The sequence below is a fragment of the Oryctolagus cuniculus genome, chromosome 16 (genome assembly GCF_051225735.1).
Source record: "Oryctolagus cuniculus isolate XC-2025 breed Fujian yellow rabbit chromosome 16, ASM5122573v1, whole genome shotgun sequence".
NCBI lineage: Eukaryota > Metazoa > Chordata > Mammalia > Lagomorpha > Leporidae > Oryctolagus > Oryctolagus cuniculus.
In genome coordinates, this window is record NC_142882.1 from 18363098 (window position 1) to 18388380 (window position 25283).

At 59.0% G+C, this 25283-nt stretch overlaps 1 protein-coding gene across 6 annotated transcripts in view; it reads right to left on the reverse strand.

Moving 5' to 3' along the window:
- The window catches only part of DNMT1 (DNA methyltransferase 1), a 53811-nt gene that overhangs the window by 13734 nt on the left and 14794 nt on the right, over positions 1 to 25283 (reverse strand). For 4 of the 6 annotated variants that reach the window (XM_089316419.1, XM_070059151.2, XM_089316417.1 and 1 more), the window contains exons 2-17: positions 17749 to 17785; positions 15804 to 15911; positions 15393 to 15609; positions 14268 to 14343; positions 12922 to 12991; positions 11905 to 11939; positions 11178 to 11262; positions 8671 to 8705; positions 7890 to 7977; positions 6524 to 6558; positions 5838 to 5919; positions 3842 to 3876; positions 3498 to 3543; positions 3320 to 3394; positions 3136 to 3245; positions 120 to 238 (exon numbers count right to left, since the gene is read on the reverse strand). In XM_089316419.1, the coding sequence (XP_089172545.1) occupies positions 120 to 238; positions 3136 to 3245; positions 3320 to 3394; positions 3498 to 3543; positions 3842 to 3876; positions 5838 to 5919; positions 6524 to 6558; positions 7890 to 7977; positions 8671 to 8705; positions 11178 to 11262; positions 11905 to 11939; positions 12922 to 12991; positions 14268 to 14343; positions 15393 to 15474 (973 nt within the window). In that variant the 5' untranslated portion in view covers positions 15475 to 15609; positions 15804 to 15911; positions 17749 to 17785. The remainder of the gene's footprint in view (positions 1 to 119; positions 239 to 3135; positions 3246 to 3319; positions 3395 to 3497; positions 3544 to 3841; positions 3877 to 5837; positions 5920 to 6523; positions 6559 to 7889; positions 7978 to 8670; positions 8706 to 11177; positions 11263 to 11904; positions 11940 to 12921; positions 12992 to 14267; positions 14344 to 15392; positions 15610 to 15803; positions 15912 to 17748; positions 17786 to 25283) is intronic. The other 2 variants (XM_070059152.2, XM_089316418.1) reach the window with 1 other exon arrangement.

Consider the following 25283-nt stretch of genomic DNA (forward strand, 5'->3'; position numbering starts at 1 on the left):
GTGATTGTACAAACAGCTGCTCGTGGCAGTCTCCGGCCCGCCTTCTAAAGGGCACAGCTTTTCTCGTGTCGCTTCTTGTCAAAGTATCTGCCCCAAGCCGCCCCGGAACACCCCCGCACCTTCCTGCGACGGGTTGTCCTCGTAGATCGGCTTCGCTGAACCCGAGAAGCAGAGCTCCACGTTCTTCTCGATGAGGCCGGTGTCGATGGGGCACAGGTGGCCGTGCTTACAGTACACGCTACGGGGGACGGAGAGCGCGCTCAGCAGCCAGCGGGGTGGGCGGGTGCAGGGCAGGGGTGGGGGTGGGGAGCAGGGGCGAGTCCAAGACCCCGCTACCTATCAGGCTGCGGGGTACCAGGTTAGCTCCGGGTCCTGCCACTCACTCCGTCTCTACCTGGCCTCCCTCCTGCACGCCCAGAGTACGCGTGAACCTCACGGCTGGGCGTCCGGGGCAGTGCTTGGGACGCCCACACTGGAGAGCCTGGGATTCCAGCTTCCCCAACGCACTCCCTGGGAGCCGCAGGCGATGGGCCCAGTACTCGGGTCCCGCCACCCACGCGGGAAACGTGGATAAAGTTCTGGGCTCCTGGCTCTAGCCCGACCCAGCCCCTGGCTGTTGTGAACAGCTGGGGAGTAGACAAATGGATTGAAGAACTTTGTCCTAAGTGCAATGAGAAACTTAAACAAGATGTACGTCTGAAGGGGACAGAGGGACCAGTGACAAGGCAGCTGCTTCCACAGCGGCTCGCTCCGTCCCGCGGCCCTCGCCTCTCCCCAGCTCCAGACGGCATCACCCGAAATAAGCCCCAAAGCCATCACAGTCGCCCCTCACCACTCAGCCCCCGCCCACCTGCTCACTTATGAATCTGCCCGGTCAGGACACTTCAGATCTGAGTGGCACCTCGTAAAATGTTACTGACACCCGCCCTAGAGCAGGCTGCAGGACAACTTGCAGAGGTGGGGGGGGGGGCACAGCAAGGAGGGGTTTTTGCCTCCTCTTGGGTGCACAGCCTCCCAAGTCAGGGGACCCCATAGTGTCCCTGTTCTGATGCGCTAACACGTGGGAGCAGATTCTTTATCAAGAACAGAAACATGAGCAGACCAGGGCCCTGGGCAGGGGGGCTCTGCTCAGGCCAGCCTCAAGGGCCATTCTTGTCCAGTGGTGCCCAGCTACCCGAGTCCCCACATAGGGCCTGGGCAGGTCTCAAGAGGGTACCCCTGACTCACAGCACAGCCCCCAAGCCCACGGTGTTCACCCTCAAAGATCACCAAGTTTCTCAAAATGCATGCTTCACGCCAAGCTCCCCTTGTACGTATTGAGGGCCAGCCTGCAACCTGTCTGTGCCCCCCAGGAGGTAGGGTCCAGTGGGAAAGACGAACAGACAGCCTGCGCTGGGGGAGGCCTGGAGAGGAGGTGTCAGGCTCTCTGAGGAGATGTGGGAGAAGCTCTGAGACGCCACAGGCCACACCCCACGTGCTGCCACCAGCCATCAGGGCCAAGTGCAGAGGTACCCGGAGACCTTAGGCAACCCAGCGGTCTGGCTCCTGAGCCTCACGCTGCAGGGCCTGGGACGCCCCGCCCTGCGGGAACGCACCCACAGCACATCCTGGTTCACGAAGAACCGAGGCGCCCGCGCCAGGTGCGGCCCTGGCCCCACTCCTGCTCCGAGCCTGCTGTCCCGAGGGTGCCGCAGGGAGGCTGGCGGGCCCGGCCATCTGCTCTGCACCACAGGGTGGGCCAGGGGTCAGAGGTCCATGGCCCCACACTGGGATGGCTGTGGACATGTGAGTAGACCTGGACACTAGTGGTGGCTGTGGGACAGGACAGATACAACCAACCACCCAGATGTGCAGGGTGCAGCCGCACACAGAGGGCTCATCCCAGTGGTCATGGGAACCCCAGCTTGGGTGAGGCATGTGTCAAAGGCGACCCAGGAGTGCTGCCAACAGGTACACCTGGGGGAACCCCAGCTCTGTCTCTTCCCCAGGACAAGGAGGCAGGGCTGCTCCCGGCCCTAAGCAGCAGAGGAAGCCTGGGAAGCAAACAGACCTGGGGACATGGGAGAGCCGGGGCAAGGGTGCGGCCTGGACGCCACAGGCCAGCCCTCAAAAGCCAGTCAGCGTGCCTTAGCCTAAGGCCGTGTGACCCAGGCCCGCCCATCCCACCTGGGCTAGAATGTTCCTACCACACACCTCTGGTCAGCACAGGCCCACCCTGAGCCCCTGCCACCGTGGGGGGCCCTGGCCACGGTGACCCCTATACCACTGAGCCTCCGCTCGCCAGGCCTGGGAGGTCTGTGGCAGCCGCCGCAGCCTGAGCCGCGGGGACCCGGAACCTGAACCACTCCAGAGTGCAACACCTGGAGCCACAAGTAGAAAACTCTGAAGTTTCATGGTACTAAGTTGTCAAACTAATGTGTTCTAACACTACAAAAGTTAACAAATGGTTTGGGGGGGATTTATTTTCTAGAATTTGTTTCTAATAAATCAGGCATGGTACAAAATAGAGGCCAGTGCTGTGGCATAGCTGGCTGAGCCACAGTCTGCAGCACCTGCATCCCATAGGGGCGCTGGTTCGAGTCCCTGGTGCTCCACTTCCCATCCGGTTCCCGGCTAATGCACCCGGGAAAGCAGTGGAAGATGGCCCAGGTGCTTGGGCCGCTACACCCACATGGCTAAGAAGCTCCTGGCTTCGGATCAGCCCAGCTCTGGCTGCTGTGGCCACGTGGGGAGTGAAGACCTTTTTCCTCGGCCTCTCCCTCTAACTCTGCCTCCTCTAAAAGGCAACCAGAAACATCTCTAGTCCCAAGCGCTTCAGAGAAAGGACACCAGCTGGCCACCTGAGGCCACTTGTCTTGAAGGGGGGTGGTCCCACACGCTGGATCCACAGCACCCACAGAGCTTCCAGATGGGGACCGGCAGGATTTAACCCGCAGTTTTCACTGCCAAAACAGGCACAACCGCCAAGGGCAGCTCCACGCCTCACCGCGAGTGCTAACGCCTTCCGAGATGCCGCAGGTTAGCAGCTGAGGGGCGCTGGGGCCCTTGACCACGGTGGCGACGTGAGGGCAGCGTGTCCCGCAGTGACGCAGGCAGACACGCACGCACACACATACACGCGCATACAGCCCTCACCTGAAGCAGGTCAGTTTGTGCTGGGGGAGGGCCTCGTAACTCTCAAAGCCGGACTCATTGGCATCGAAGATGGACAGCTTCTCATTCGTCAGCATCTGCGGCTCCTCCAGCTGTGGGACACGGGACGTCACACCGGGGCTGCCACCCCGTGGTAGGGAGAAGGCCGCGAGGAGCGGGCACTTACCGCGTCCGGGGGGTGCTGCTCGTACTTGAGATCCGGGTCGTCCAGGTACTGCCCACACTGCACGCACTTGGGAGGCTGGGAATGAGGGAGGGAGCAGGGAGGCGCTCGGACAGGCTGCTCCAACGGCCCCCACCGGGCTGCCCCTCCCCCACCCCATTCCCAGAGGCCCACTCCTTACCTTGGGGTTCACCTGGACTTTGTTGCGAGCCGTTTTTTTCTCAGTTCTAGGGGGGAAAAAAACCACACAGGAGTGCTTGTTCTTTGATCACTGCATGATGAGGATCAGCCCTGTCCGACAGGACACATGACCCACCCGACAGGAGCACCAGTCGCCACAGGAGGGGCACGAGTAGGTCTTTACCACCCGGAAGATCCTGCCCGACACGGCAGAAGCGGGGCTTTGGGTCCTGTGCCCACCCACCCCCACCCAGGAGGTGGCCACAGCTGCTGCAGCAGCTCCCTTCGTCTTTGATTCTAGAACAATCAGTGCAGTATTTCTGCAAGTACAAAAAATGGACTTACGGTTCTTTGTGCGTAGTTTTGCGTCTCTTCTCCTCCTAAGTGGAGAGAAAGAGGAGCACTGGTAAGTATTTTACACGCGCACGGAGCTTCAGAGTTAAGAACTCTGCACGTGGGACTGCCCCAAAACACAGCAGGGCTCAAGGGCGAGAGACCCAATTCACTTAGTATGTGAAGTCTTAGAATCAAAAAATCCTTTAGGCCAGCGCCGTGGCTCACTAGGCTAATCCTCCGCCTTGCGGCGCCGGCACACCGGGTTCTAGTCCCGGTCGCCCCTCTTCCAGGCCAGCTCTCTGCTGTGGCCCGGGAGTGCAGTGGAGGATGGCCCAAGTGCTTGGGCCCTGCACCCCATGGGAGACCAGGAAAAGCACCTGGCTCCTGCCTTCGGAGCAGCGCGGTGGCCATTGGAGGGTGAACCAACGGCAAAAGGAAGACCTTTCTCTCACTGTCTACTCTGCCTGTCAAAAAAAAAATCCTAGCACCATCAACTTCCGTAGGAGATTCATGAGAGGCCAATATGAAAGACATGAAATGGGATAGCTCCGGTGGCGGGGAGGGTTAAGCCACCGCTTGAGATGCCAGCCAGTTCTAGTCCCAGCTGTTCTACTTCTGATCCAGCTTCCTGCTAATGGGCAGCCTGGGAGACAGGTGATGGCGTGAGGGCTTGGGTCCCCAACTCCCTTGGGGAGGCTCAGTGGTGTACCAGCCTCTGGCCTGGCCTAGCCTAGTGGCTGTAGGCCTTTGGGGAGTGAACCAGGAAGCCAAAGCTCTCTGTACTCCCCTCCCTCCACACTGCCTTTCAAGTACATGAAAATTCTTAAACCACTTAGGGCCAGGTTTGAATCCAGGCTGCTCTACTTCCAATCCAGCTGTCTAGTGTACCTGGGAAGGCACTGGAAGATGGCCCAAGCACATGGGCCCCCGCACCCACGTAGGGGACCCAGAAGAAGCTCCTGGCTTCAGATCAGCTCAGCTCCAGCCGTTTGAGCCACTTGGGGAGTAAGTCAGCTGATAGTAGACCTGTCTCTCCCTAATTCTGCCTCTCAAATCTTAAAGAACTTCCAGTGAACAGGGGAAAGAGACCTAGACTAGGCCCGGCCTGCCAACTCCCAGGGAAACACTGGATTTAGGTAGTGACGTCCAAACCAAGGCGAGCGCGCAGGAGGGCTTTGTAACAGACGCAGCAGGCGGCCAGCACCTGAGCCCAGGACCAGCGCCAACACTGCCCCGCAACTGCCCCTTCCTGGGTGCCCCTAACAGGAGCCCCGGCACACCCCACAGCTTCTCTAGGACAATTAGAAGCCCTTTATCTGTCAGGGAGTCTGCAGGAGACAGGCTGGGAGGCAGACCCGACTGGCAAAGATCGAAACCACACCTGCCTTCTACAGCTTCCACGTAAGAGTGGGAAAACCAGAGAACTTGGGACAAGTCAACAAACGCGAGTAGTCTCACGCACACCACACACGGCAGGCCCGAAGACGCCCCGCCTGGCGACGCCGTCGCTGTCTTAGCTTCTGGCGCAGGCCCACGCCACCATGTTCACCCAGGGACAAGACTGACAACACACGACCCAACCAGCCTCCTTGTCATTTAAGCAACGTGTGACTGATGCAGGGACCCTGTATCGGTCCCGACGGTGATGAGGGACACGTGGCCACAGCCCAGCCTCGTGGCGTCACCATGTCACGCCTGCTTTTGGTGCCGTGGTTTACTGCCAGAGTCCTTTCCCTTAAGAGCCAGTTCTAAGTATTCCAGTAACGCCTGGGTTTGTGCAACAGCAGGGCGGGGTGAGGAGGATGGGTGGGGTTTCGCTAGGACAGGCCCGGCCACGAGCTGGTCACTGCGGGGGAATGAGCGCCGGCAGGGCCCAGACCCTATCCTTTGCGCTGCATTTCAGGACAAAGGACGTAAGAAATGTCCGTTTTTAAGATCCATCGAGTGCGCTGGCCGAGGGGCCGCTGGGGATAAAGTGGGACTGAATAGGGCCCCCGGCTCTCACCTTCTCATCCTCATCCCGTTCGTCAGAGCTTTGTGGGTTCACCCGCTCAGGTTCTTTCTCCTCGGGTCTCCGTTTGGCGGCTCTGTTGAGTGAACAGATACAGTAGCTATTCTCCCAGAAAAGCCAACTCTGGCCAACTCACACCGAGAACGACAAACCAGGGCTGGTGCTGTGGCAGTGGGTTAGGCCACTGCGACACCGGCATCCACACGGGAGTGCCAGTTCAGATCCCGGCTGCTCCACTTCAGATCCGTTCCCTGCTGATGCGCCTGGGAGGCGGCAGGTGATGCCCTAAGTGCCTGGGCTCCTGCCACCCACCTGGGAGACCTCGATGGGGCTCCCGATTCCAGCCTGGTCCAGCCCAGGTCATCGCGACCATTTGGGGAGTGAACCAGTGAGTGGGAAACCCATCACTCTTCAAGTAAAATCGTATGGGGACAGGGGAGAGACAAACTATACCTATCACAGGGCAGAACATTCCAGGGGCTGTAAAGGAGGGGCACTAACGGGAGGGGCTGCAAACCGAGGGGCCAAGGGTGGAGCTGGTGTCGGCCCTGCCCTGAGCCATCCAGCTCCCGGCAGCACCAGCCAGCCCGGGCACTTCTGGGTCACCCCAGCCCCCTGCAACAAGAGCATGGGCACTCTGGGAACAAGCAGCACGTGACACACATGCGTTGAACACTCACAGATCTTTGGGTTGACTTCTGGGCCTCCTTTCGTCCTGAGAGGGGAGAGGGAGGGAGGGAGGGAGGGGAGGAGTCAGCTCCTGGGACAGAGCGACACAGACACCAACACCAAAGCACTGGGACCCCGGTGACAGACGGGGAGACCGGGGCCCAGCACAGGGTAGGATGAGGCTTCCGACTCTTCCTTCCTTAGGTCCCTGCCCACCAGAGGGTGCAGAAGGGTCTCCCCGCCCAGGGGCCAGCCAAGTGTTTCTGCAAAGGGCCAGGCCCCCAGCGCTCACGTCTGTCACCACGGCTCGCCTCTGCCAGCCAGCCAGAGGCTCTGTCCCCCTAAGGCTTTACTGATAAACCAGGCCAGGCAGGAGGCTGGATATGGCCTTCGGGCAAAGTCTCTGCACTGCCCTCGAGCAGCTCCGCGGAGCAGGGAATGTTGCATGGACGCTTTGTGTATGTCAGCTCTGTCAGGAGCGACACGCGGCCAGAGGCAGGAGGGATTCAACCGAGGACACTGGCACGGGTCACTAGAACACGCAGGAACCCCCAAGACGCCCCTCTGGCCGTCTACGCGGTGCATTCGCATGAAGCAACACATCCAAGACCACGTGTGAAGACAGAAGTCGGCAACATCAGAAGCCGAGTGCTTGGGCCTCAAAGCCCTTCCCGCCCGCTGCGGGCCCACAGTGCCGGCTGGGAGGTAAGATCTCTAGCCCGAGGGGACCCGGGCAAGAGGTCTGGACAGGAAAGGCGACAGACAGCACCAGCTGGTTCCTCCGCTATCGGGATGAGGACAGCCCCTCGCCAACCAAGGCAGAAGGGAGCCGGCGCCCGACCCAGATCATGACCTGGGGCTCCCCGAGCTGCGCGTCTACATCCCGCCATCTCCCTAGCACAGCCTCTCAGCCGGACGGCGAGGAGCTCGTGCCCCTCCCTGGGGTGCAGGACCCTCGCCGGCCTCTCCTCTCCCAGGGCCCCGCCCCTGCCGCAGGTGGTCAGCCCTCCAGCATCCACATCTGCTGACTCAGCCAATCCCAGACTGAAAACATGTGAAAAAAATGCATCCATATTCGTTTTTCCTTGTCATTATTTCCAACAACACAGCATGACACTGAGGTAGCTTGGACACCACATCCGGTGTTGCAAGTTACCCCGGTGACAGTCTATGGGCTGTGCAGGGGCTCCATGGAGACAGCATGTCGCTTTACAGCAGGGACTCGGGCACCCGCGGATTCCGATAGCCCAGAGGGGTTCTGGGACCCACGTCCTGTCGGCACGTGTGGCTGGCTCGAACCTGAACTGCGCCCCATGCCATCTCCCAACCCAAGGGGACCAGCAATAAGGGAGAAAGAACACAAGGGTTCCGCTTTACTTTCTCATCGCCTTCTTCCTCCATCTCGGCCTGAGTTCCTGGTCCGGCTTCCTGGTCGGGCTCCTCCTCGGGTTTTGGTTTGGGTGTCCTGCCACAAAGAGCACACGTGCCGGTCAGCCCCCGGAGCCAACGCCACCCCTCCCCAGTCCCCTTCGCAGGGGGCCCAAAGGCACATGTGACGTCATGCTCTTCAGGAAGACCCCTGACACAAGATGTGACCGGCGGGCACAGACGCCAGGGCTGAACACAAGCCAGACCACAGGACTGCGCCCATCTGAGCCTGTGTGTGACCACGAGTGCTCCATCACCCACTGCAAAGCCTCCACCTCCCCAGCCTGCGCCCTGCCACTCGGGGCAGGCACTCAGCCCCGCTCGCAACTTGGGCCTGGCCTCAACGTGTGTGTCCGGCGGCTGCCCTCACCAGGGTCACCCGGGGACGCTGCAGAGTCCCCACCAGCAAGCAGGCCCTCACCGGAGGCACTGTTCAACCCTGGACCGCCCAGGCTCCGCATGCATGAGCTGAGAAAACCTCCTTTGTGAGCTGGGCTGTGGCGTTCAGGACAGACCAGGCACTTGGTGCTGGAAGGCCAGCACCTTCCCTATCACGTGGCCGTGGCGGAGGGCCTGGGTCAAGCTGTGCCGTGGCCATCTGGGCTCCCACAGGCAGAGCTGACCACGCACTCCGAGCCTAACTAACATGAGGGCTCTGCACCCACCCACTGTTCTCCCACAGTCCTGCCGCCATCCAGCCCCCAGCACCAAGCGCGCCAGGAATACTCACAGGTCTCTGGCCTGACTCCTGAGCCGCTTTTCCTCCTAGGTAAGGAAACACGGGACGGTTAGTTCTCTCCCACCTGGCCCTGACCTACTGAGTGTTCTGTGGAAGCGAGATTAACTGGTCCTACAGTCTGGGGGTAGGAATGAAGACCGTCTCCCCGACGGCCCAGGTGCTCGGGCCCCTGCCATGCACATGGAGACCTGGATGGAGTTCCAGGACGCTGGCTCAGCCGGGCCCAGCCCTGGCCGTAGCAGCCATCTGGGGAGTAGACCCGCAGGAGAAGGATCGCTCCCTCCCTTTCTCTGGTTACCCTGCTTTTCAAATACATCTTTTAAGATTTGAGACAGCAATTTTTTGGCTGTTCCTGATTAACTTGAAAACATACACATAAACATTCCCAAACACGTAACCATTAGTAATAGAGGACAGTAATTTATTTCGGTTGAGTAAGCCGACGGGAAATGAAGGAAAGTCTTACAAAACAGATCACAGAGAGGCTCAAGTGCCCTTACAGCAAGGTTACTGTCGTCCGTGCTGACAACCGCACGGAAAGATCACCTCTCAAACGAGGACTAACGAGCAGCTCCGTCTCCAACATGGCCAGCAGCACTCACGGCCTGGGCTTAAAGGGCCACGCACACGGGCCGGTGTTGCGACAGCCGGCTGAGCTGCCGCCTGCAACCCCGGCATCCAAGGCATTCAGTATCAGCACCAGTACAAGTCCCGGCTGCTCCACTTGTGACCCAAGTCTCTGCTACTGTGCCTGGGCGAAGGGCCAAGGACTTGGGCCCTTGCCATCCTCCTGGGAGACCAGGAGCGAGTCCCAGGCTCCTGGCTCAGGCCTGCATCACTGCAGCCATTTGGGGAGCGAACCAGCAAGTAGACGGAGCTCTCCATCACTGCTTTTCCAGGAAAAGAAGCGCAAGCCAGAAACTAGACATACCTCACCTCACGAGACAGTGACTCAGCAAATTTAACCTCAGAAATTGCACACAAGGGAGTTGGTCGAAAGCAGAAAGGCCAGTGGTGCTCGGAGACACGAGTGCAGCTTCCTACCGCAAGAGATCCCAAGAGCGGGAACAGGGGAAGGCAAACCAACCCGCCGGAGCTGCCTGCACCTGTGGCCGCGGGCCGTGTAGCTGCAGGGACAGAGGACAAGCCCCCGGCGGCGGCAGGTCCAGGAGCCCCTGCACAGCCTGCTCAGTCCCCCGGGGGCGCAGCACAGCACGGAGCTCTGCCCTCCCCCAGGTGCCCCAGCCCCCAGGTCTCCAGGACCCTGGCTCCACGTGGCCCAGGACCTCCAGAGCCGGAGTTCTGGGGAAACAGCAGCTCTGATCTCAGACAAGAACGCAGCCTCACGTCTAGACCATGCTGCGGATCTGGCGCCTCCCAGGAGCTCTTTAACTGTGTGCAACACGAGCCCCACAGAGTGCTGCCTGAGGGCCCGGCGCCGCGGCTGACTTGGTTAATCCTCCGCCTGCGGCGCCAGCATCCTATATGGGCGCCTGGTTCTAGTCCTGGCTGCTCCTCTCCAGGCCAGCTCTCTGCTGTGGCCCAGGAGTGCAGTGGAGGATGGCCCAAGTGCTTGGGCCCTGCACCCGCATGGGACACCAGGAGGAAGCACCCGGCTCCTGGCTTCGGATCGGCGCAGCGCTGGCCGTAGCAGCCATTTTAGGGGTGAACCAACAGAAGGAAGACCTTTCTGTCTCTAACTCGGTCAAATAAAATTTAAAAAAAGATGCTGCCTGGGAGGTCCGCCTCCCACAGCCAAGCACCTGGGCTGGAGCCCCAGCTCTGCTTCCAGCTCCACCTTCCTGCCGATGCACACCCCGGGAGGCAGCAGGCGAGGACAGCTCAGGTACTCGGGACCCTGCCACCCAGTCGGAGACCGGATGGAGTTCCTGGCTGTTGGCTTTGGCCTGGCCTAGACCTGGCTTCTGCAGCCATGCGGAGAATGAGCCAGGAAGTAGGAGCTCTGTCCGTCTATTTCTAGAGAAATAACTTGAAAGTTCTCATGAAGACCTTGTCAGTGACTAAGTAGCAGAGGCCTGCTTGATGCCCACGCCCGACCCTGAGGTTCTGACCACCACCAGAATCCACTTCCCACGTGGAGAATCAGAACAAGGCTGACGAACTGCAGGTTAGGCCACTGCCTGCACCGCTGGCATCCCGCATCAGCACGCCGGCTCGAGCCCCTGCTACCCTGCTTCCAATTCAGCTCCCTGTTCATGCGCCTGGGGAAGCAGCCGGTGTCAGCCCAAGTTCCAGGCTCCCGTCTTCCACCTGGCCCAGCCCTGGTCCTGGTAGCCATTTGGTGAGTGAACCAGCGGACAGGAGAGCGTTCTGCCTTTCAAATAAATCTTAGAAGCAAATGCAGTTCTGTTTAAGCTAAGTCAAGGCCACTTTGATGATCAGCTAGTCACTCTGCTCCTACATATTCCATAACCCTGCCCCCACCCCTGGACCCCAGTGGGCGCTCTGAGGTTAAGGCGAAGTTGCCAAGGACTTACTCTATCACGTCTCTCTTCTTCCCCTACGGCGAGGGTTCCTGGGGTCGTGTTGTCCGGTTCTTCTGCAGGAAGAGGTTCAGGGACTCTGGACAAAGTGACACACAGCCAGGGTGACTGACGCGGGCTCCTTCTCTGGAATCCATTTTCTCCAGCAGTCTCCCTCTCCCAGCCCAAACACCGTCCCCATCTCCAGAGGCCTCGCTGGACATCCAGGACTGAGTGTGATCTCTGCACCTGCTGCTGGCTACACGGGCCGCTCGCCCGAGTCACTTCTGTCACTTGTCACACTGGGGACAGGCATCCTCCCGGGACACCGACATCCCCCACTGGAGTGCCTGGGTTCCAGCCCCAGCTCCGGCTCCAGTCCAGCTTCCTGCTGACCCACACCCTGGGAAGCAGCACGTGACGGCGGAACTACTCAGGCCCCTCATTCCCACGCAGGAGACCAATTCAGCTGCGGGCTCCTGGCGTGGGCCCGGCCCAGCCCTGGACGTCGCAGGCATTTGTGAAGTGAACCACCAGGTGGAAGGTGTCCGTCTCCGCCTCTCTGCCTCCCAGAAAAATGCAGACTGGAGTTCACAATCTGACCCCAAACTCCGCATCCTCACGGCAGGGCTGTGGCTCCCACGGAGCACCATAAAGCTCTCGTTTCTAAACCCTGCAGGAAACGAACTTCCGCAATGAAGTCGGATGCGGAGAACAGAAAGGGCGTGGTAACCGCTCTTACCGTTCTGTGGATCTGACTCTCCGTCTCTTCTCCTCCTGTGTGGGGTTGGGAAGAACAAACACCAGATATTGGCTTCCCAGGAAGATACCACCACAGGCGTGAGTCAAGGTAAACACACAGGACGTGGTGAACAACAAGGCGGGGAGGAGGGGCAGGGCTGGCCATTTGCAGACCGCTCTGGGCAATGGTCCGCCCACCTTTGATGCGCCGCCTCCCTCTAGACCAGCCGAGGCCCAGGAGGGGCCAGCAAGCTCCTGCCCCCTGGAGACCGCCCAGGGACCCAGTGGCAAAGGACCAGGCCCCCCTTCTCGTGTCAGGAGTTCTAGAACCTCACAGCATCCCAGGTGGCCGTGGGGGATTCCCACCAGGCAGTGACAGTGACAACCCCAATGGGCGCTGGCTCTTTCTCAGCTGAGCAGCCCACCCAGCCCACTGCTGTCCAAGTTCACGAGGCTTCCCGGCTAGCTCGGGGGTCCTCGTGTTTGTGTCCGATTGAAAGAGGATGAGAGCATGTGGGCAAATAGTCCTGTACCTTCTGATCCCTACCTGGGACCGCAGAGGAACACGCACACACACGCATGCACACGCACGCCCTGTGAGCAGTCTACAGACTGCACCCGGTTCTGCTGCCATTATAGTCCCCAGGATGTCACTACTGGGGAGAGCAGGCCAATGGTGCACGGGACCTCTCGTACCAGGTGACACGGAGCCCCTAACAGCCGAGCGCAAATACGTAGGAGTACGTGGGACCCAAGATTTCGCCCCTAGATGGGCGGGAGCTGCAGCAGCAACTCTTCCTGGGGCCCCCTGAGTCCCGGCCCGCCCTGTAGGGTTCAAGCTTGCCACGTTCCCCATGCTGCGCGCCGATGCCTTCAAGTCAGGCCCTCAGAAATCCTGCCCTCACACTCCTCCCACTGGCTGTCCCCACAGGCTCCTGGCCACACGACGCTCGCACGTGAGGGCACGGTCAGCGAATCCAGCCCCGTGAGTGCAGCCGAGGCGCCGAGGCCACCCTACCTGGTCCTTTTCCTCTTCGGACTCATCCGACTTGGCTTTTTCCGACTCCTCGGGCTTCCGTTTGGTAGGGCTGTCACACGGAGAGAGGCTGGCTTAGCTCAGAGACCCCAGATCCCCCGGGGGCCCCATCTGACTTACACTCCTCCTTCCCAACACTGACTCAGGACCTAGATGGAGAGGCCAGTTCCCTCCCAGGGCCTCCCGAGGCCAGGACGCCCAGAGGCTTCTGCTCGACTGGGTGCCGCCATCGAGCCAGCCCCGAGCGGTCACGGCTCTGGACGCTCCTCCGTGGCTGCTGGTGTCAGGGAAGGGGACCCGCAGGCCTGACAGCCACCTAGGAGGAAGTCAGCCTCGCCAAACAGACCCGAGTCCGACCAGGCCTCCGGCCCCAGCTGCCTGTCTGCTACATGGCTTGCTTACCACAAATGGGTCAACAGGAACGTGAATTACGTATGTCTATTTCATAGAAAGACGTCCTTACGTTTTACCTGGCACGAGCAGTGTTAACTTTTGATTTTTTCAAAGATTTGTTTGAAAGGCAGAGTTAGAGGAAGAGCGACATTTTCTACCGGCTGGTTCACTCCCCAGATGGCCACAACAGCCGGAGCTGGGCCAATCTGAAACCAGGAGCTCCCTCCAGCTCTCCTGCTCCAACATGGGTGCAGGGACCCAGAGTTGGGGCCTCCCAGCTGCCCTCCCAGGTGCGCTTAGCCAGAAGCCAGATCGGAAGTGGAGCAGCCAGAAGGGAGCAGCCGGGAAGCAAACCCGTTCCTTTATGGGATCTACCGGCGCCACAGGTGGTGGCTTTACCTGCTGTTCCACAACACTGGCCCCTCTGTGTTGCGTTTTATGAGACAGCCTGCTAAGGGACAGATATTTGGCACAGCAGTGAAGTCACGTGAGATACCAGCATCCCGTATCAGAGTGCCTGGTTCGAGTCCTGGCGTGTGGCTTCCTGCTCATGCACAGCCTGGGAGGCAGCAGGGGAGGGCCCAAGTATTTGGGTTCCTGCCACTCAGGTAGGGGACCCAAAGTTCCAAGCTCCTGGCTTTGACCTGGTCAGTCCCAGCTGTAGTAGGCTTTTAGGAAACGAACCAGCAAGCGGAAGATCTGTTTGTCTTCCGTCTCTCTGCCTTCCAAGTCATTAGAAGGAAGCCATGATCTTTAGGGTAAAGACAAGGGATGACGTCCTCAGAAATGCTACTCACAGATGTCTCAAAGCCAGATAAAAACCATGTGGTACTGAAGTCCCGACTGCCAAGTCACACCCCACCAACTCCATCCACACTCGACCAAGAGGCAGCTGGCCCCGAGAGGCGGCAGCGGCCCATCCGCTATGTACTGACCCCTTGGCAAAGTGAGACGTGATGGTGGTCTGCCTGGTGATCCTCCTCGTCACCATGGGGCTCGGTAAGTATTCCACTGTTTCAGGGGAAAAAGAGAAAGCTGCCATGAACAGGTGGGCCCGCAGCCAGCGTGCAGTCCTTCAACACTACCCAGGTGCCGCGGGGAGCCAGGAGCTGGGGCCAGAGCCCTTCAGTTTCTGTTCCAGTCAGTAACCAGCCTGCCAGCACCAGCACCGGCACCGCCGGCTCGCTGAGCCGTTTCCCGCGGGTTCCTAGGAGGAGCCTGAACCAGACAACGAACCAGAACGTCCCCTCTACCATCACAAGATGAAGTGCTGAGAACCAGACCCCCGATCCAGTCCTAGGCCCTTTCACCTGCCTACCTCACATGCGCTTGGGACACTTAAATAAACCTACAGTTGGAAAATCAAGTAGGTTTTGTGTCAGGTGACTTGTGAACAAGTGTGGACTATCTCACATGAGGTGCTGAACGGTGAGGGACCAGCACCGGGGCACCGTGGGTTACACGGCTGCTGGGACCCTGGCACTCCGTATCAGCACGGCTTCGAGTCTCGGGTACTCTTTCCTATGCAGCCGCCTGGGGAAGCAGCAGATCACGGTCCAAGGGCTCGGGTCCCTGCCACCTACATGGAAGACCGGGATGAAGTCCCTGGCTTCTGGCTTTGGCCTGACCCAACCCTGCCTACTGTAGCCACTTGGGATGTACCGGCAGATAGAAGCACTCGCTCTCTAATCCCCTCTAGCACACTCTGCCTTTCGAAAGAGTAAGCAAGTCTTGAAAAGGAGAAACATTCAGGACATGTCACTGTTTACCCTAGCCATCGTGGGGCTGACCAGGAGCCGCGACTGCCGCCACAGCATCGTGCCGGCTGTCACCAGCCCAAGGGGAAACCGAAATGCCCAGTGCGCTTTCTCCTGAGAGCCCATCACTTCCATACCTCCCAAAAGCAAAGATAAAGCTAGACTAAAGTCACCTACCCCCGCCCCCAACAAGGAAAAACCTGAACTGGGGACCACCCACGCAGCTCTAGGTTAGAAGTCCACACGAATCCTGCCCCGGGGGCAGGACTGGGCGCAGGTCGGCCACAAGCCCAGGGTCCTTACTCTTGGGCTCGCCGTCGGCCTTGCTTCTCCTGGGCGTGCGAGCTTTGGCGCTGGGTTTGGGGGGTCTGCTGGGCTCCGCCATGCCCGCTCTCCGCTCTTCGCCGCTTGCCTGGCTCCCGTTTCCTACACAGCCGTTGGCGTCTCGGCTCAAGGCGTGAGCTCCGTTCAAGGACAAATCTTTATTTAAAAGGGATTTGACTTTAGCCAGGTAGCCCTCCTACAGCAGGAAAGGATAATTTAGGTAGCAGTGAATGTAAACAAGTGGCAGCGAGAGAACAGGGAAACGCACGTTTCCCTCACAATCATCAGGCAACAAGCAGAGCTGGGGGTTCCGCCCCCCTGGGCGGCCGGGGCACCGGGGAGGGGGCGCGGACGTCTTTCTAGAAGCCCAGGTGCCGGGCACCGACTTACCTCGGAGAGTTCTTCCTTATGCAACTTGGTTTCCAAGTCACACAACTGATTCTTTATTTCCGTTTGCAGAAATTCATGCAAGAGATTCAATTTCTCCCTCACGCACTCCTAAGGGGAGGACACAGCGTTAGCAGTCCAACCCCACACGCTGTTCACTCCCGGGCGAGGGCACACGGCGCACGAAGCTGCCTGGTCACGCCTCAGCGACGGAGCGGCAGGCAGTGCCGTCTCGGTCCGAGAAACTCAACATTTTGTGCAACAGGGCTGTGACGTTTCTATTGAGGTCACATCACTCCCATCTCCAAAGTGGAGAAAACAGGAAGATTAGGAGGGTTGGGCCGGCGCTGTGGCACAATGGGTAAAGCTACTCCCTGTGACGCCAGCATCCATGTGGGGAGCCAGTGGGAGTCCCAGCGGCTCCGCTTCCGATCCAGCTCCGTGCTAAGGTTCCTGGGAATGTAGCACAGGATGCCCCCAAACCCTGGGGCCCTGCATCCGCATGGGAGACCTGGAAGAAGCTTCTGGCTTCAATCTGGCCCAGCCATGGCAGTTGCAACCATCTGGGGTGTGAACCAGAGGGTGCAAGACTTCTCCATCTTTTCTCTTTATATGTAAACTGCCTTTCAAATAAAATGAATCTTAAGGAAAAAAAAGCCAGATGAGAGTCAGCTTTGTGGTGCAGGGGGTCCAGCAGCTGCCTGCAAGTCCAGCATCCCACGTGGCACTGCCCCAAGCCCCGGCTGCTCATCTTCAGATAATGTGCCTGGGAAAGCAGAAGATGGCCCGAGTCCACAGGCCCCTGTCCCCCACATGGCAGAGCCAGATGAAGATCCTGGCTCCTGGCTGCAGTGTGGCCCAGGACTGGCTACGGGGGCCATTAGGGAGTGAACTGGCAGACAGGATCTGTCACTCCGCCCTTCAAGTAAAAGGGGGGTGGGGCAAGATGGAGGGTCAGTGCTGCGGTGCAGCAGGTTAAACACGGCACAGACGTGAGCTCCAGCTGCCGGGCTTCTGATCCAGCTCCCTGCTGAGGCTCCAAGTGCTTGGGCCCCTGCCACCCACATGGGAGACCCCAGTGGAGTTCCTGGCTCCAGCCTGGCCCAGACCAGGTTGTTGTGGCCATCTGGTCAGTGAACCAGGGGACAGGAGATTCTGTCATCTGCCTTTGAAATGAATAGATCTAAAAAGCATGATGGAGACAGACACAGGTCGAGCACCCGTAACCCAAAAGTCTGGTATGTTCAAAAATCTGGCACCGAGTGCTAGCATGCCCACACGGGTGGAAAGCTGCACCCTGACCCCCTGGTGCGTCAGTTGGAATCCAGATGTACTAACAGTATGTGAGACTACCTTTAGGCCATGTGTAGAAGGTACACATGGAACAGCTTCTACAAACAGCCCAAAATACTCAATAACACTTGCGGCCCCAGGCATTCTGGATAAGAGACTCCATCTGTCCCGATATGGATCAGAGTAGAAGTGTGCCTTTGAAGACACTGTTACCCAGACAGGCTGGTCCATCTGCAGCACAGTGTGGGGACACTGGACAAGACCTTCCATCTTCCAAACCTCGTGGCAGAGGCCAGCGTCGTGGCACCGCAGGTTAAGCTGCCCCCTGCAATGCTGGCCTCCCACGTGAGCACTGGTTGGAGCCCCAGCTGGTCCGCCTTCCATCCAGCTGCCTGCTACTGTGCCTGGACAGCAGAGGACGGCCGGAGAGCCCGGGCCCCTGCACCCACGACCTGGCCCAGCCCTGGCTGTTGTGACCATTTGGGCGGTGAACCCACACATGGAAGACCCTGTCTTTCTCTGTAACTCCACCTCTCAGAGATTTTAAGAAAAACTATTGGAAAAGGAGCCAGTTCCACTTGGGCAAGTTTCTTTGGGAGCTACAGCATCTGGAACAGTCACCTCAGGAGTGAGCATATTTGAAGGCAGGCATTACCTTCTCTGTCAGGCTGTCTCTTTCCAAATCTTTGAGCCTGGAACAAGAAACAAAGACGAGGCTTGTTAGCAACTCTGTTCACCTCAAAGAGTCATTGCCACAGTTCAAGAATTTTAAAGACACGTTTCACACATGAGCATTACCAAAAGTGGTTTTTCCCCTCCCGATGTCTAGAATGTTCCACACGAATGCCCACATGTTAAGTAGTCATTTGCGGGGCCAGCTACTCTACAATACCAGAATCCCGTGTCAAAGGTTTGAGTCCCAGCTGCTCCACTTCCCTGCTAGTGTGTCTGGAAAAGGTAACAAGGAAGTGGCCCAAGCACCTGGGCCCCAGCACCCAGGTGGGGAGACCTGCAATGGAGTTCTTGGCTCCTGGCTTTGGCCTGGCCCAGTTCCAGTCATTACAGCCATTAGGGGAATGAACCAGTGGATGGAAGACTGTTTCTCTGTCACCCCCACCCCCACCCCCCATGACTGCTTTGAGTAAATTTTAACAAAAAGTCATCTGATCTGGAGGAGGTCCCCTTTCGGGGTCACTTTTCTGATGGTGAGAGGCTACGGGGCTCCCTGGTAGAATAAGCACTGTTTCTGAAGATCCTGGGAGGCAGCGGCAGGTCAGGTTGGGGCCTTCTGTAAATTAGAGACCTTCAGCTGGCCTCTCTCCAGCTGGGGCTGACAGGGGCCTGCGGAGGGTGTGCCACCGCGTGGCCCGTGTCAGGAGCCCGGGACCAGGGCTATGCTGTGGAGCCCAGCCAGCCCCTGTTCCCAGAGATGTGCAGGGGCGCTAGAGAGGGCGAGAGAAGCCAGCTGTGCCTCGGAGCCCCGAGACCTCATCCTCTGGGACGTGAGTCCCTAATCGCTCTCGGGGCGGGGTGGGGCGGGTCTGGCTGGAAGACCAGGCCCGATTTGATGACTGAGAATTAGCAATTCCCCTCTCCGGAGGCACAGGATGGGAAATGAAGAGAAGACACCGTTCCTAGCCTGGGGTCGACCACTGGCTGCAGGGCGACAACAGCTCCAACGGCTGGGGGGCGTCTGTCTGTGCTGCGAGGATGCTCTGGGCAGGGACCAGGCCCGTCATCTCCGCAAGCTCCCACCTGGCACGCACAGATCAGGTGCCAGCTCACCCCGCTGGCCTTCAGGGGCCACGTGCAGGCAGCAAGGCCGGGGATGTGAGTGGTGGGCTTTGGTAGACCCCACGTCATACCCTCAAGTGACGCAGGGGAGCCTGGTCCCCGCTTCCTACTTCCAACACCACTCTCAACTGCGGGCACGTACTGTGTGCCAGGCCCTGTACCAGGTAAGGAGCTGGGTGACCAGACGTGGGCGCCACCAGGCAGGCAGTGGCAGGCAAGGCCTTTCTGAACAAAGGACACTTGGCAAATAGCATCTGACACAGTGGATGTCACCACTGTAACGAGGAACTTCCAGAACCAAACAGAGCCCCTTCCAAGCCACAGTCATGCCACCCTGGCAGTGGCAGGCTCCAGGAAGACCCCTTGGTGGTCAGTGGCACAGCGGGCACTTCCAGCCAGAGGCATACATGCCACTGCCACAGTGGGACCTCCCGCCCCTTGTCATCCCTCAAACCTGTGGTCAGGACACAGCTCCTCCCTCCCAGCTGCAGTCCCCTGATGCTAGGCTACCCCAGGGCCCGCCTCCGCGCCCTGTTCAGAGTGCAGGCGCCTCCCGCTTGGGGGCTCAGGACGCACCCGCGGGTGTGAGTGCTTCCAACCCTGCCCAGCGAGGACTGAAACAAAGGGAGCTTCAGGAGACGAACGCCTGAACGCCTGCCCGGGAAGACTGGATTGAACCTGCCTGGCCTCAGAACGGAAGTGGCAAAGCCGGGCGGGCCTGCCCTCCCCGCCTGCTGGAGGGACCTCGAATCCAGCCTCTCCCCAGAACACTGGGCATGCCGCCGCCTACCTGCGATCTGCTCGTAACCACGAGGACTGGACGCGGACGGCAGGGACCCAGCAGAGGCCTCGGAGGACACACGCTCGGCTCCCTGCCAGCCGCGATCTTGTGATTCATTCCTCGTTGCTTCCCTCAGAGATTAGTCACGGACTCACAGGAGGGCACTTCAAAGTTCGTGGAAACGTTGAATGGGAAGCTCGCTGGAGCGCGAGGAGACCCAGACCCACACGCTTTCCGCGAACTCTGGGATGTGTCCTCGTGCAGGTAGCGCACAGCAACAACCAGGAGGTCAGGGCTGAGCAGGCCCCGAACCGGGCAGAGGGAAGAGCTCGGAGAGCAGCCAACTACGAAGGCCGTCCCGCAAGTCAAGAGTCTGGGGCTGGCGTCTGGGCGAGCCGTGGAGACGCCCGCACCCCACATCAGAGCGCCTGGGGTGAACAGCCGGCTCCAGGACAGGCGTTGCAATGCCGCCGGGGCTTACGCAGCAGCTTGGGTTCCTGGCTCCTGCTTCCGGTCTGGCCCAGCCCTGACTGTTTAGGGAGTGAGCCACAATGGACAGGGGAACTCTATCTCCAGGGCAGGTGAGGAGGGACCACCCAAGATGTTATCTGAGGACAATAGAAGACAATAGATCCAAGATGTCACACCTGACACCGGCCGGACCAGAGCAGAGGAGCCTGGGCAGATGTGATTAAGGTTATAGCCATTGAGATGGCGAGATTATCCGGATGATCCCTGGAGGCCCAGTCTAATCACTGGAGTCCGTATGAGCACAGAACCTTCCCAGCTGCCCTGCTAGGGAGGTGCAAGGACTCAGCCTATGGCCACCGGCTTTGAAGACAGAGCAGGGAGGCCATAATCCAAGGAAGAGGCAGCCTCGTGGGAACCTGGGATGGCCTGGGAATGGCCCTCAGCTTACAACCAGCAAGAACACGGGTAAGAGGGGCAGCGGGTCAACCACTTCGGACGCCTGCATCCCCCGTCAGGGCGCCAGCTCAAGTCCCAGCTAGTGTTTCCAATCCAGCGCCCCGACATACCAGGGAGGGCAGCACGTGGTGGGCCCCTGCCACCCAGGAGGGAGACCCAGAGGAAGGTCTGGGATTCTGGTTTCAGCCTGACTCAGCCCTAGTTAGCGCAGGCATTGGGGAGAGAACCAGCAGATCGAAGAGTTCTCCCCATTACTCTTCCACAAAATAAACACTTTAAGAAAATGGAGACCTATCTCCGTCTCCTTTGTTACTCTGCCTTTCAAATAAAACCAAATAAAAAAAACAGGATTCAAATAGCAGTTCCGATGCCACTGGGGACACCCACCCAGCTCCATTTCTATTTTTAATGACTCATTTCTGAAAGGCAGAGTTAGAGAGCGAGGTCTTCCATCCACCTGCTTACTCCCCAGATGGCTGCGATGAGGCTGGAAGGCTGCAACGCCATCCGGGTCTCCCGCACAGGTGGCAGGAGTTCAAGCATTCGGGCTGCTTTTCCAGGCATGGGCCACATTCCTGGAGGATGCCGGCATCGCTGACGACCGCTTTCCCTGCCCGCGGCACCACGATGCTGGCTCCCTGTCCACGTCTGGCTCCAGCTTCCTGCCGGGCAGTGCCCTGGGAGGCAGCATGGGCTCAAGGAGCTGGGTCCCCAACGCTCCCATGGGAGACAGACTCTGTTCTGGGCTCCTGGCTTCCACTTGGCTATTACAGGCATTTAGGAAGTGAATCAGCATACGGAAGATCTCTCCTTCTCGGTCTTAAAGTGAAAATAAGCTAAGAGTGGGACCCAAGTCTGACCACCACAGGAAACCGATTCCTGCTCACACCCTGGAAGAACAGGAAACGGATGCCACCAGAAACCTCCAGAATGGGGTGGCGCCTGCACACACTTCCATTTTCGTCTGGGGAGACCCTACCAGGCTCCTGACCCACAGAACCCTAAGGTAGCAAACACGTGCTATCGACCTGAGCCACGGAGTCGGTGCAGCCTCAAATCCTTAACGTCTGGGTGGGAAGGAAGGAAACAAGACAGCCCTCGAGTTTTAGGAGCAAAAAGTACCTCGATGGTTATTCGGCAGCTAGAAATTAGAACTGGCTCGAGAGGCCTCTAAGTCGCAGGGAGGGGCTGGTGTCATGGCGCAGGATCAGCCGCTGCCTGGGAGGCCAGCGTCGCACACTGGAGTCCCAGTTTGAGTCCTGGCTGCCCCGCTGCCGACTCAGCTCCTCGAGACAGATGACGGCCCAAGTGCTTGGGTCCCTGCCACCCATGTGGGATGATGGAATCCTAGGCTCCTTGACCAGAACTGGGCCAGTTCTGGTCATATGGGGAGTGTGAACCCGCAGATAAAGATCGGCCTCTTCTCTGTCCCTCTGCCTTTCTAATAAGTAAACTTTTAAAGAGAAAAAATAAGAAACCGCAGGGAACCCCTCCCAACACCCCGATCACTGAGCGCAAGTTCTCGGACTGGAAGAGACGAGAGCCAGGAGCACAGAAGGAGGTTCAGGACGTCAGGGAACAAAGAGGCCTCCCGATAGTACACAGCTCACAAAAACCAAGCACGCGCGGAGCGACGAAGCGTGACGAGACCTTGGCACAGAGACCAAGGGGACGGGTCGTGCTACCAGAAGGCAGCTGAAGGGCAAGGCTGGGAAGAGAAGCAAACCCACACCTCGTCCGCACAGGGGATGAATCACCACATCAGCATCTGCCTGGTGTCAGACTCGCGCCCTCGGAGTTTAAGTCACGTACTCCTAACAGCATCAACTACGAGGGCACTTCCAAAGGTTCGTGCCAGCGGCCGGTATAGTGCTGCAGGTTAGGCTGCCACCTGCAAGGCCGGCATCCCGTTTGAGTCTCGGCTGCTCCACTTCCCAACCAGCTCCTTGCTGATGTGCCTGCGAAAAAGGCAGTAGATGGCCCGATGGCTTGGGTCCCTGCCACCCACATGGGAGACCAGGCTCTAACCTGGCTCAGCCTCAGCAGTTGAAGCCATTTGAGGGAGTGAATCAAACATTGGAAGCTCTTTCCTTCTGTCTCTCCCATCACTTTAACTGCCTTTCAAATCTTTTAATGAAAACGTTCGTGAAAACCAGAATTAAAAGTTCCAGGGGCTGGCACTGTGGCCCTGCAGGTTCAGCTGTGGCCTGCAATGCTGGCATCCCACGTGAGCACCAGTTCGAGCCCTGGCTGCTCCACTTCCGATCCAGCTTCCTGCTACTGCTCCTAGGAGAGCACTGCAAGACGGGCCGAGTCCTCGGGCCCCTGCCACCCACGTGGGCGCCCCGGATGGAGGCTCGAGCTCCCGGCTCCAGCCTGGGCTGTGGCCATGTGGGGCGAGAACAGCAATGGAGGATCTGTCTCTTCCCTTCTCCCTGTAACTCTGCCTTTCAAACAAACCTTTAAGTATACATGTATGTTCATTTTGGTGCAAAAAAGTATCATAGTATGTACATGTCCAAGTACGGAAAATCTCTTATGAAAAACCATACATGGATTTCAAAAAAAGTTTCTGCATTAAGATAAACGTACCCTTTTAAAAGACTTACTTGAAAGGCAGAGAGAGGAAGAGACCTTCCATCTGCTAGGTCACTGCCCAAAGGGTCCGTCAGGTCTGGGCCAGGAACTCCACCCCAGTCTCCTACATGGGTGGCAGGGGCCAAGTACTTGAGCCATCCCCTGCTGCCTCCCAGGCCCAGTAACAGGAAGCTGGATTGGAAGCGGAGCAGCCAGGACTCCAACTGGTGCTCCGATTTGGGACGCAGGCATTGCAAGCAGCAGCCTAGCTTAACTTGCTGGACCGCAATGCTCGCCCCACCCTCCTTTAAGATTTGAAAGGAAGAGTCCCAGAGGGAGGGAGAGACAGATCCACTGGTTCACTCCCCAGATGGCCACAGTAGCTGGAGTTGGGCCAGTCCCAAGCCGGCAGCTTCCTCTGGGTCTCCCATGTGGGCGCAGGGCCCCAAGCACTTGGGTCACCCTCTGGTGCTTTCCCAAGCGCATTAGCGGGGAGCTGGCCCAGAAATGGAGTAGCTGGGACTTGAACCAGCGCCCATGTGGGATGCCGGTGTTGCAGGCGGCAGTTTTACCTGCTATGCTACAACACCGGCCCCTCGCCCCTTTCAATTCCATCCCCCTCCCTCCCCCCAGCCCGGAACATGAAAGTACCCCGGTGCACTGCTGCACCAACAGCTCCCTTGGTGTCAGGTCCGCACACTGTTCACGCGTGAACCAGTGATGAAGGCCTCTGGAAACACCTGACACACTCCGACACACTCAGGCAGTCCCCGTAACGCCCCCGTAGCCCCATCCCCGTTTCAGGGATGGACCACCAAGGCGCCAAGAGCTTAGAGAAGTTAGCCACAAGGCCAGCTGGGGCAGCATCTGACCCCCGTGGTCCACACCCCCAGACCCCCCCCAGCAGGAGAGAGAACAGGACAGGCCACGCTAGCTTCGTCCCAGTCAAGGCAGCGGCAGAATCAGACCTAGGACCCCGCGGTGCAGTGTGATCTTATCACAGAAGGGCTGGCAGATAACCAAGCTACGATGATTACAAAGGCTCATCAGTTGGAGGAGGCAGGCTGCCGCGGTCCGTGTGCAAATCCAGGCTTCTTTACAAGGCAGAAGTACGGCCTGCAAACGTCTCCAAGTCTACCGGGCATCAGCCACAGCCCAAGATCAGCACCAACTTGCACGCTGCAAAGGCATAGGTGGGGTGCCCTGAGGAGACCCACCCCCTTCTCACGCAGGTCCGAGTACAGGCTCGAGAACCCACGGCCAGCAGCCTGCCGGGGGCAGAGCAGGGAAGCCAGCCTCCCGCGGGTTTGCTCCGCGTGCTCTCTGAAGATGGTCTCCACTGCTGTGAGCAGAGTGCATGCTGGGGCTGCGGATGGAATTCTGGTCCCCAGGCTCCATGCCCCACGCAGAGCCTGCGGCAGGAAGCCACCAGCCCCCACTCGCGTCTGAAGGCAATTACACTTCCACTCTAGAGATCTGAGCGGCAGCAAGGAGACAGGAGGAAGACACTTGCACCGTGCAGATGGCGGCAGCTGGAACAGAACAAGCAGCTGAGAAACGGGCTTGTTGGGGCCGGCAGCGTGGCGCAGCAGGTCAAGTCACCGCTTCCAACACCGGCATCCCATCCCAGACGGCCAGTACGAAGTCCCTGCTGCTCTGCTTCCAACCTCGTTCCCTGCCAATGCACCCGAGAAACAAGATGGCCTGAAGTGCTTGGGGCCCTGCCGCCCACAGAGGAGACCCCGATGGAGGTTCTGGCTCCTGGATTCAGCCTGTCGCAGCCCCAGCTGCTGTGGCCATTTAGGGAGCAAATCAGCAGTTAGAAGATCTGTCAGTCTTTCAAACAAGATTTAAAAAAGAGGGGCCAGCACTGTAGGCTATGCCTCCGCCTGCGGCGCCAGCATGCTATATGGACGCCAGGTCATGTCCCCGCTGCTCCTCTTCAGATCCAGCTCTCTGCTTACGGCCTGGGAAGGCAGTGGAAGACGGCCCAAATGCCTGGGCCCCTGCACTCACATGGGAGACCTGGAAGAAGCTTCTGGCTCCGGATCAGCCCAGCTCTGGCCATTGGCCATTTGGGGAGTGAACCAGCGGATGGAAGACTCTTCTCT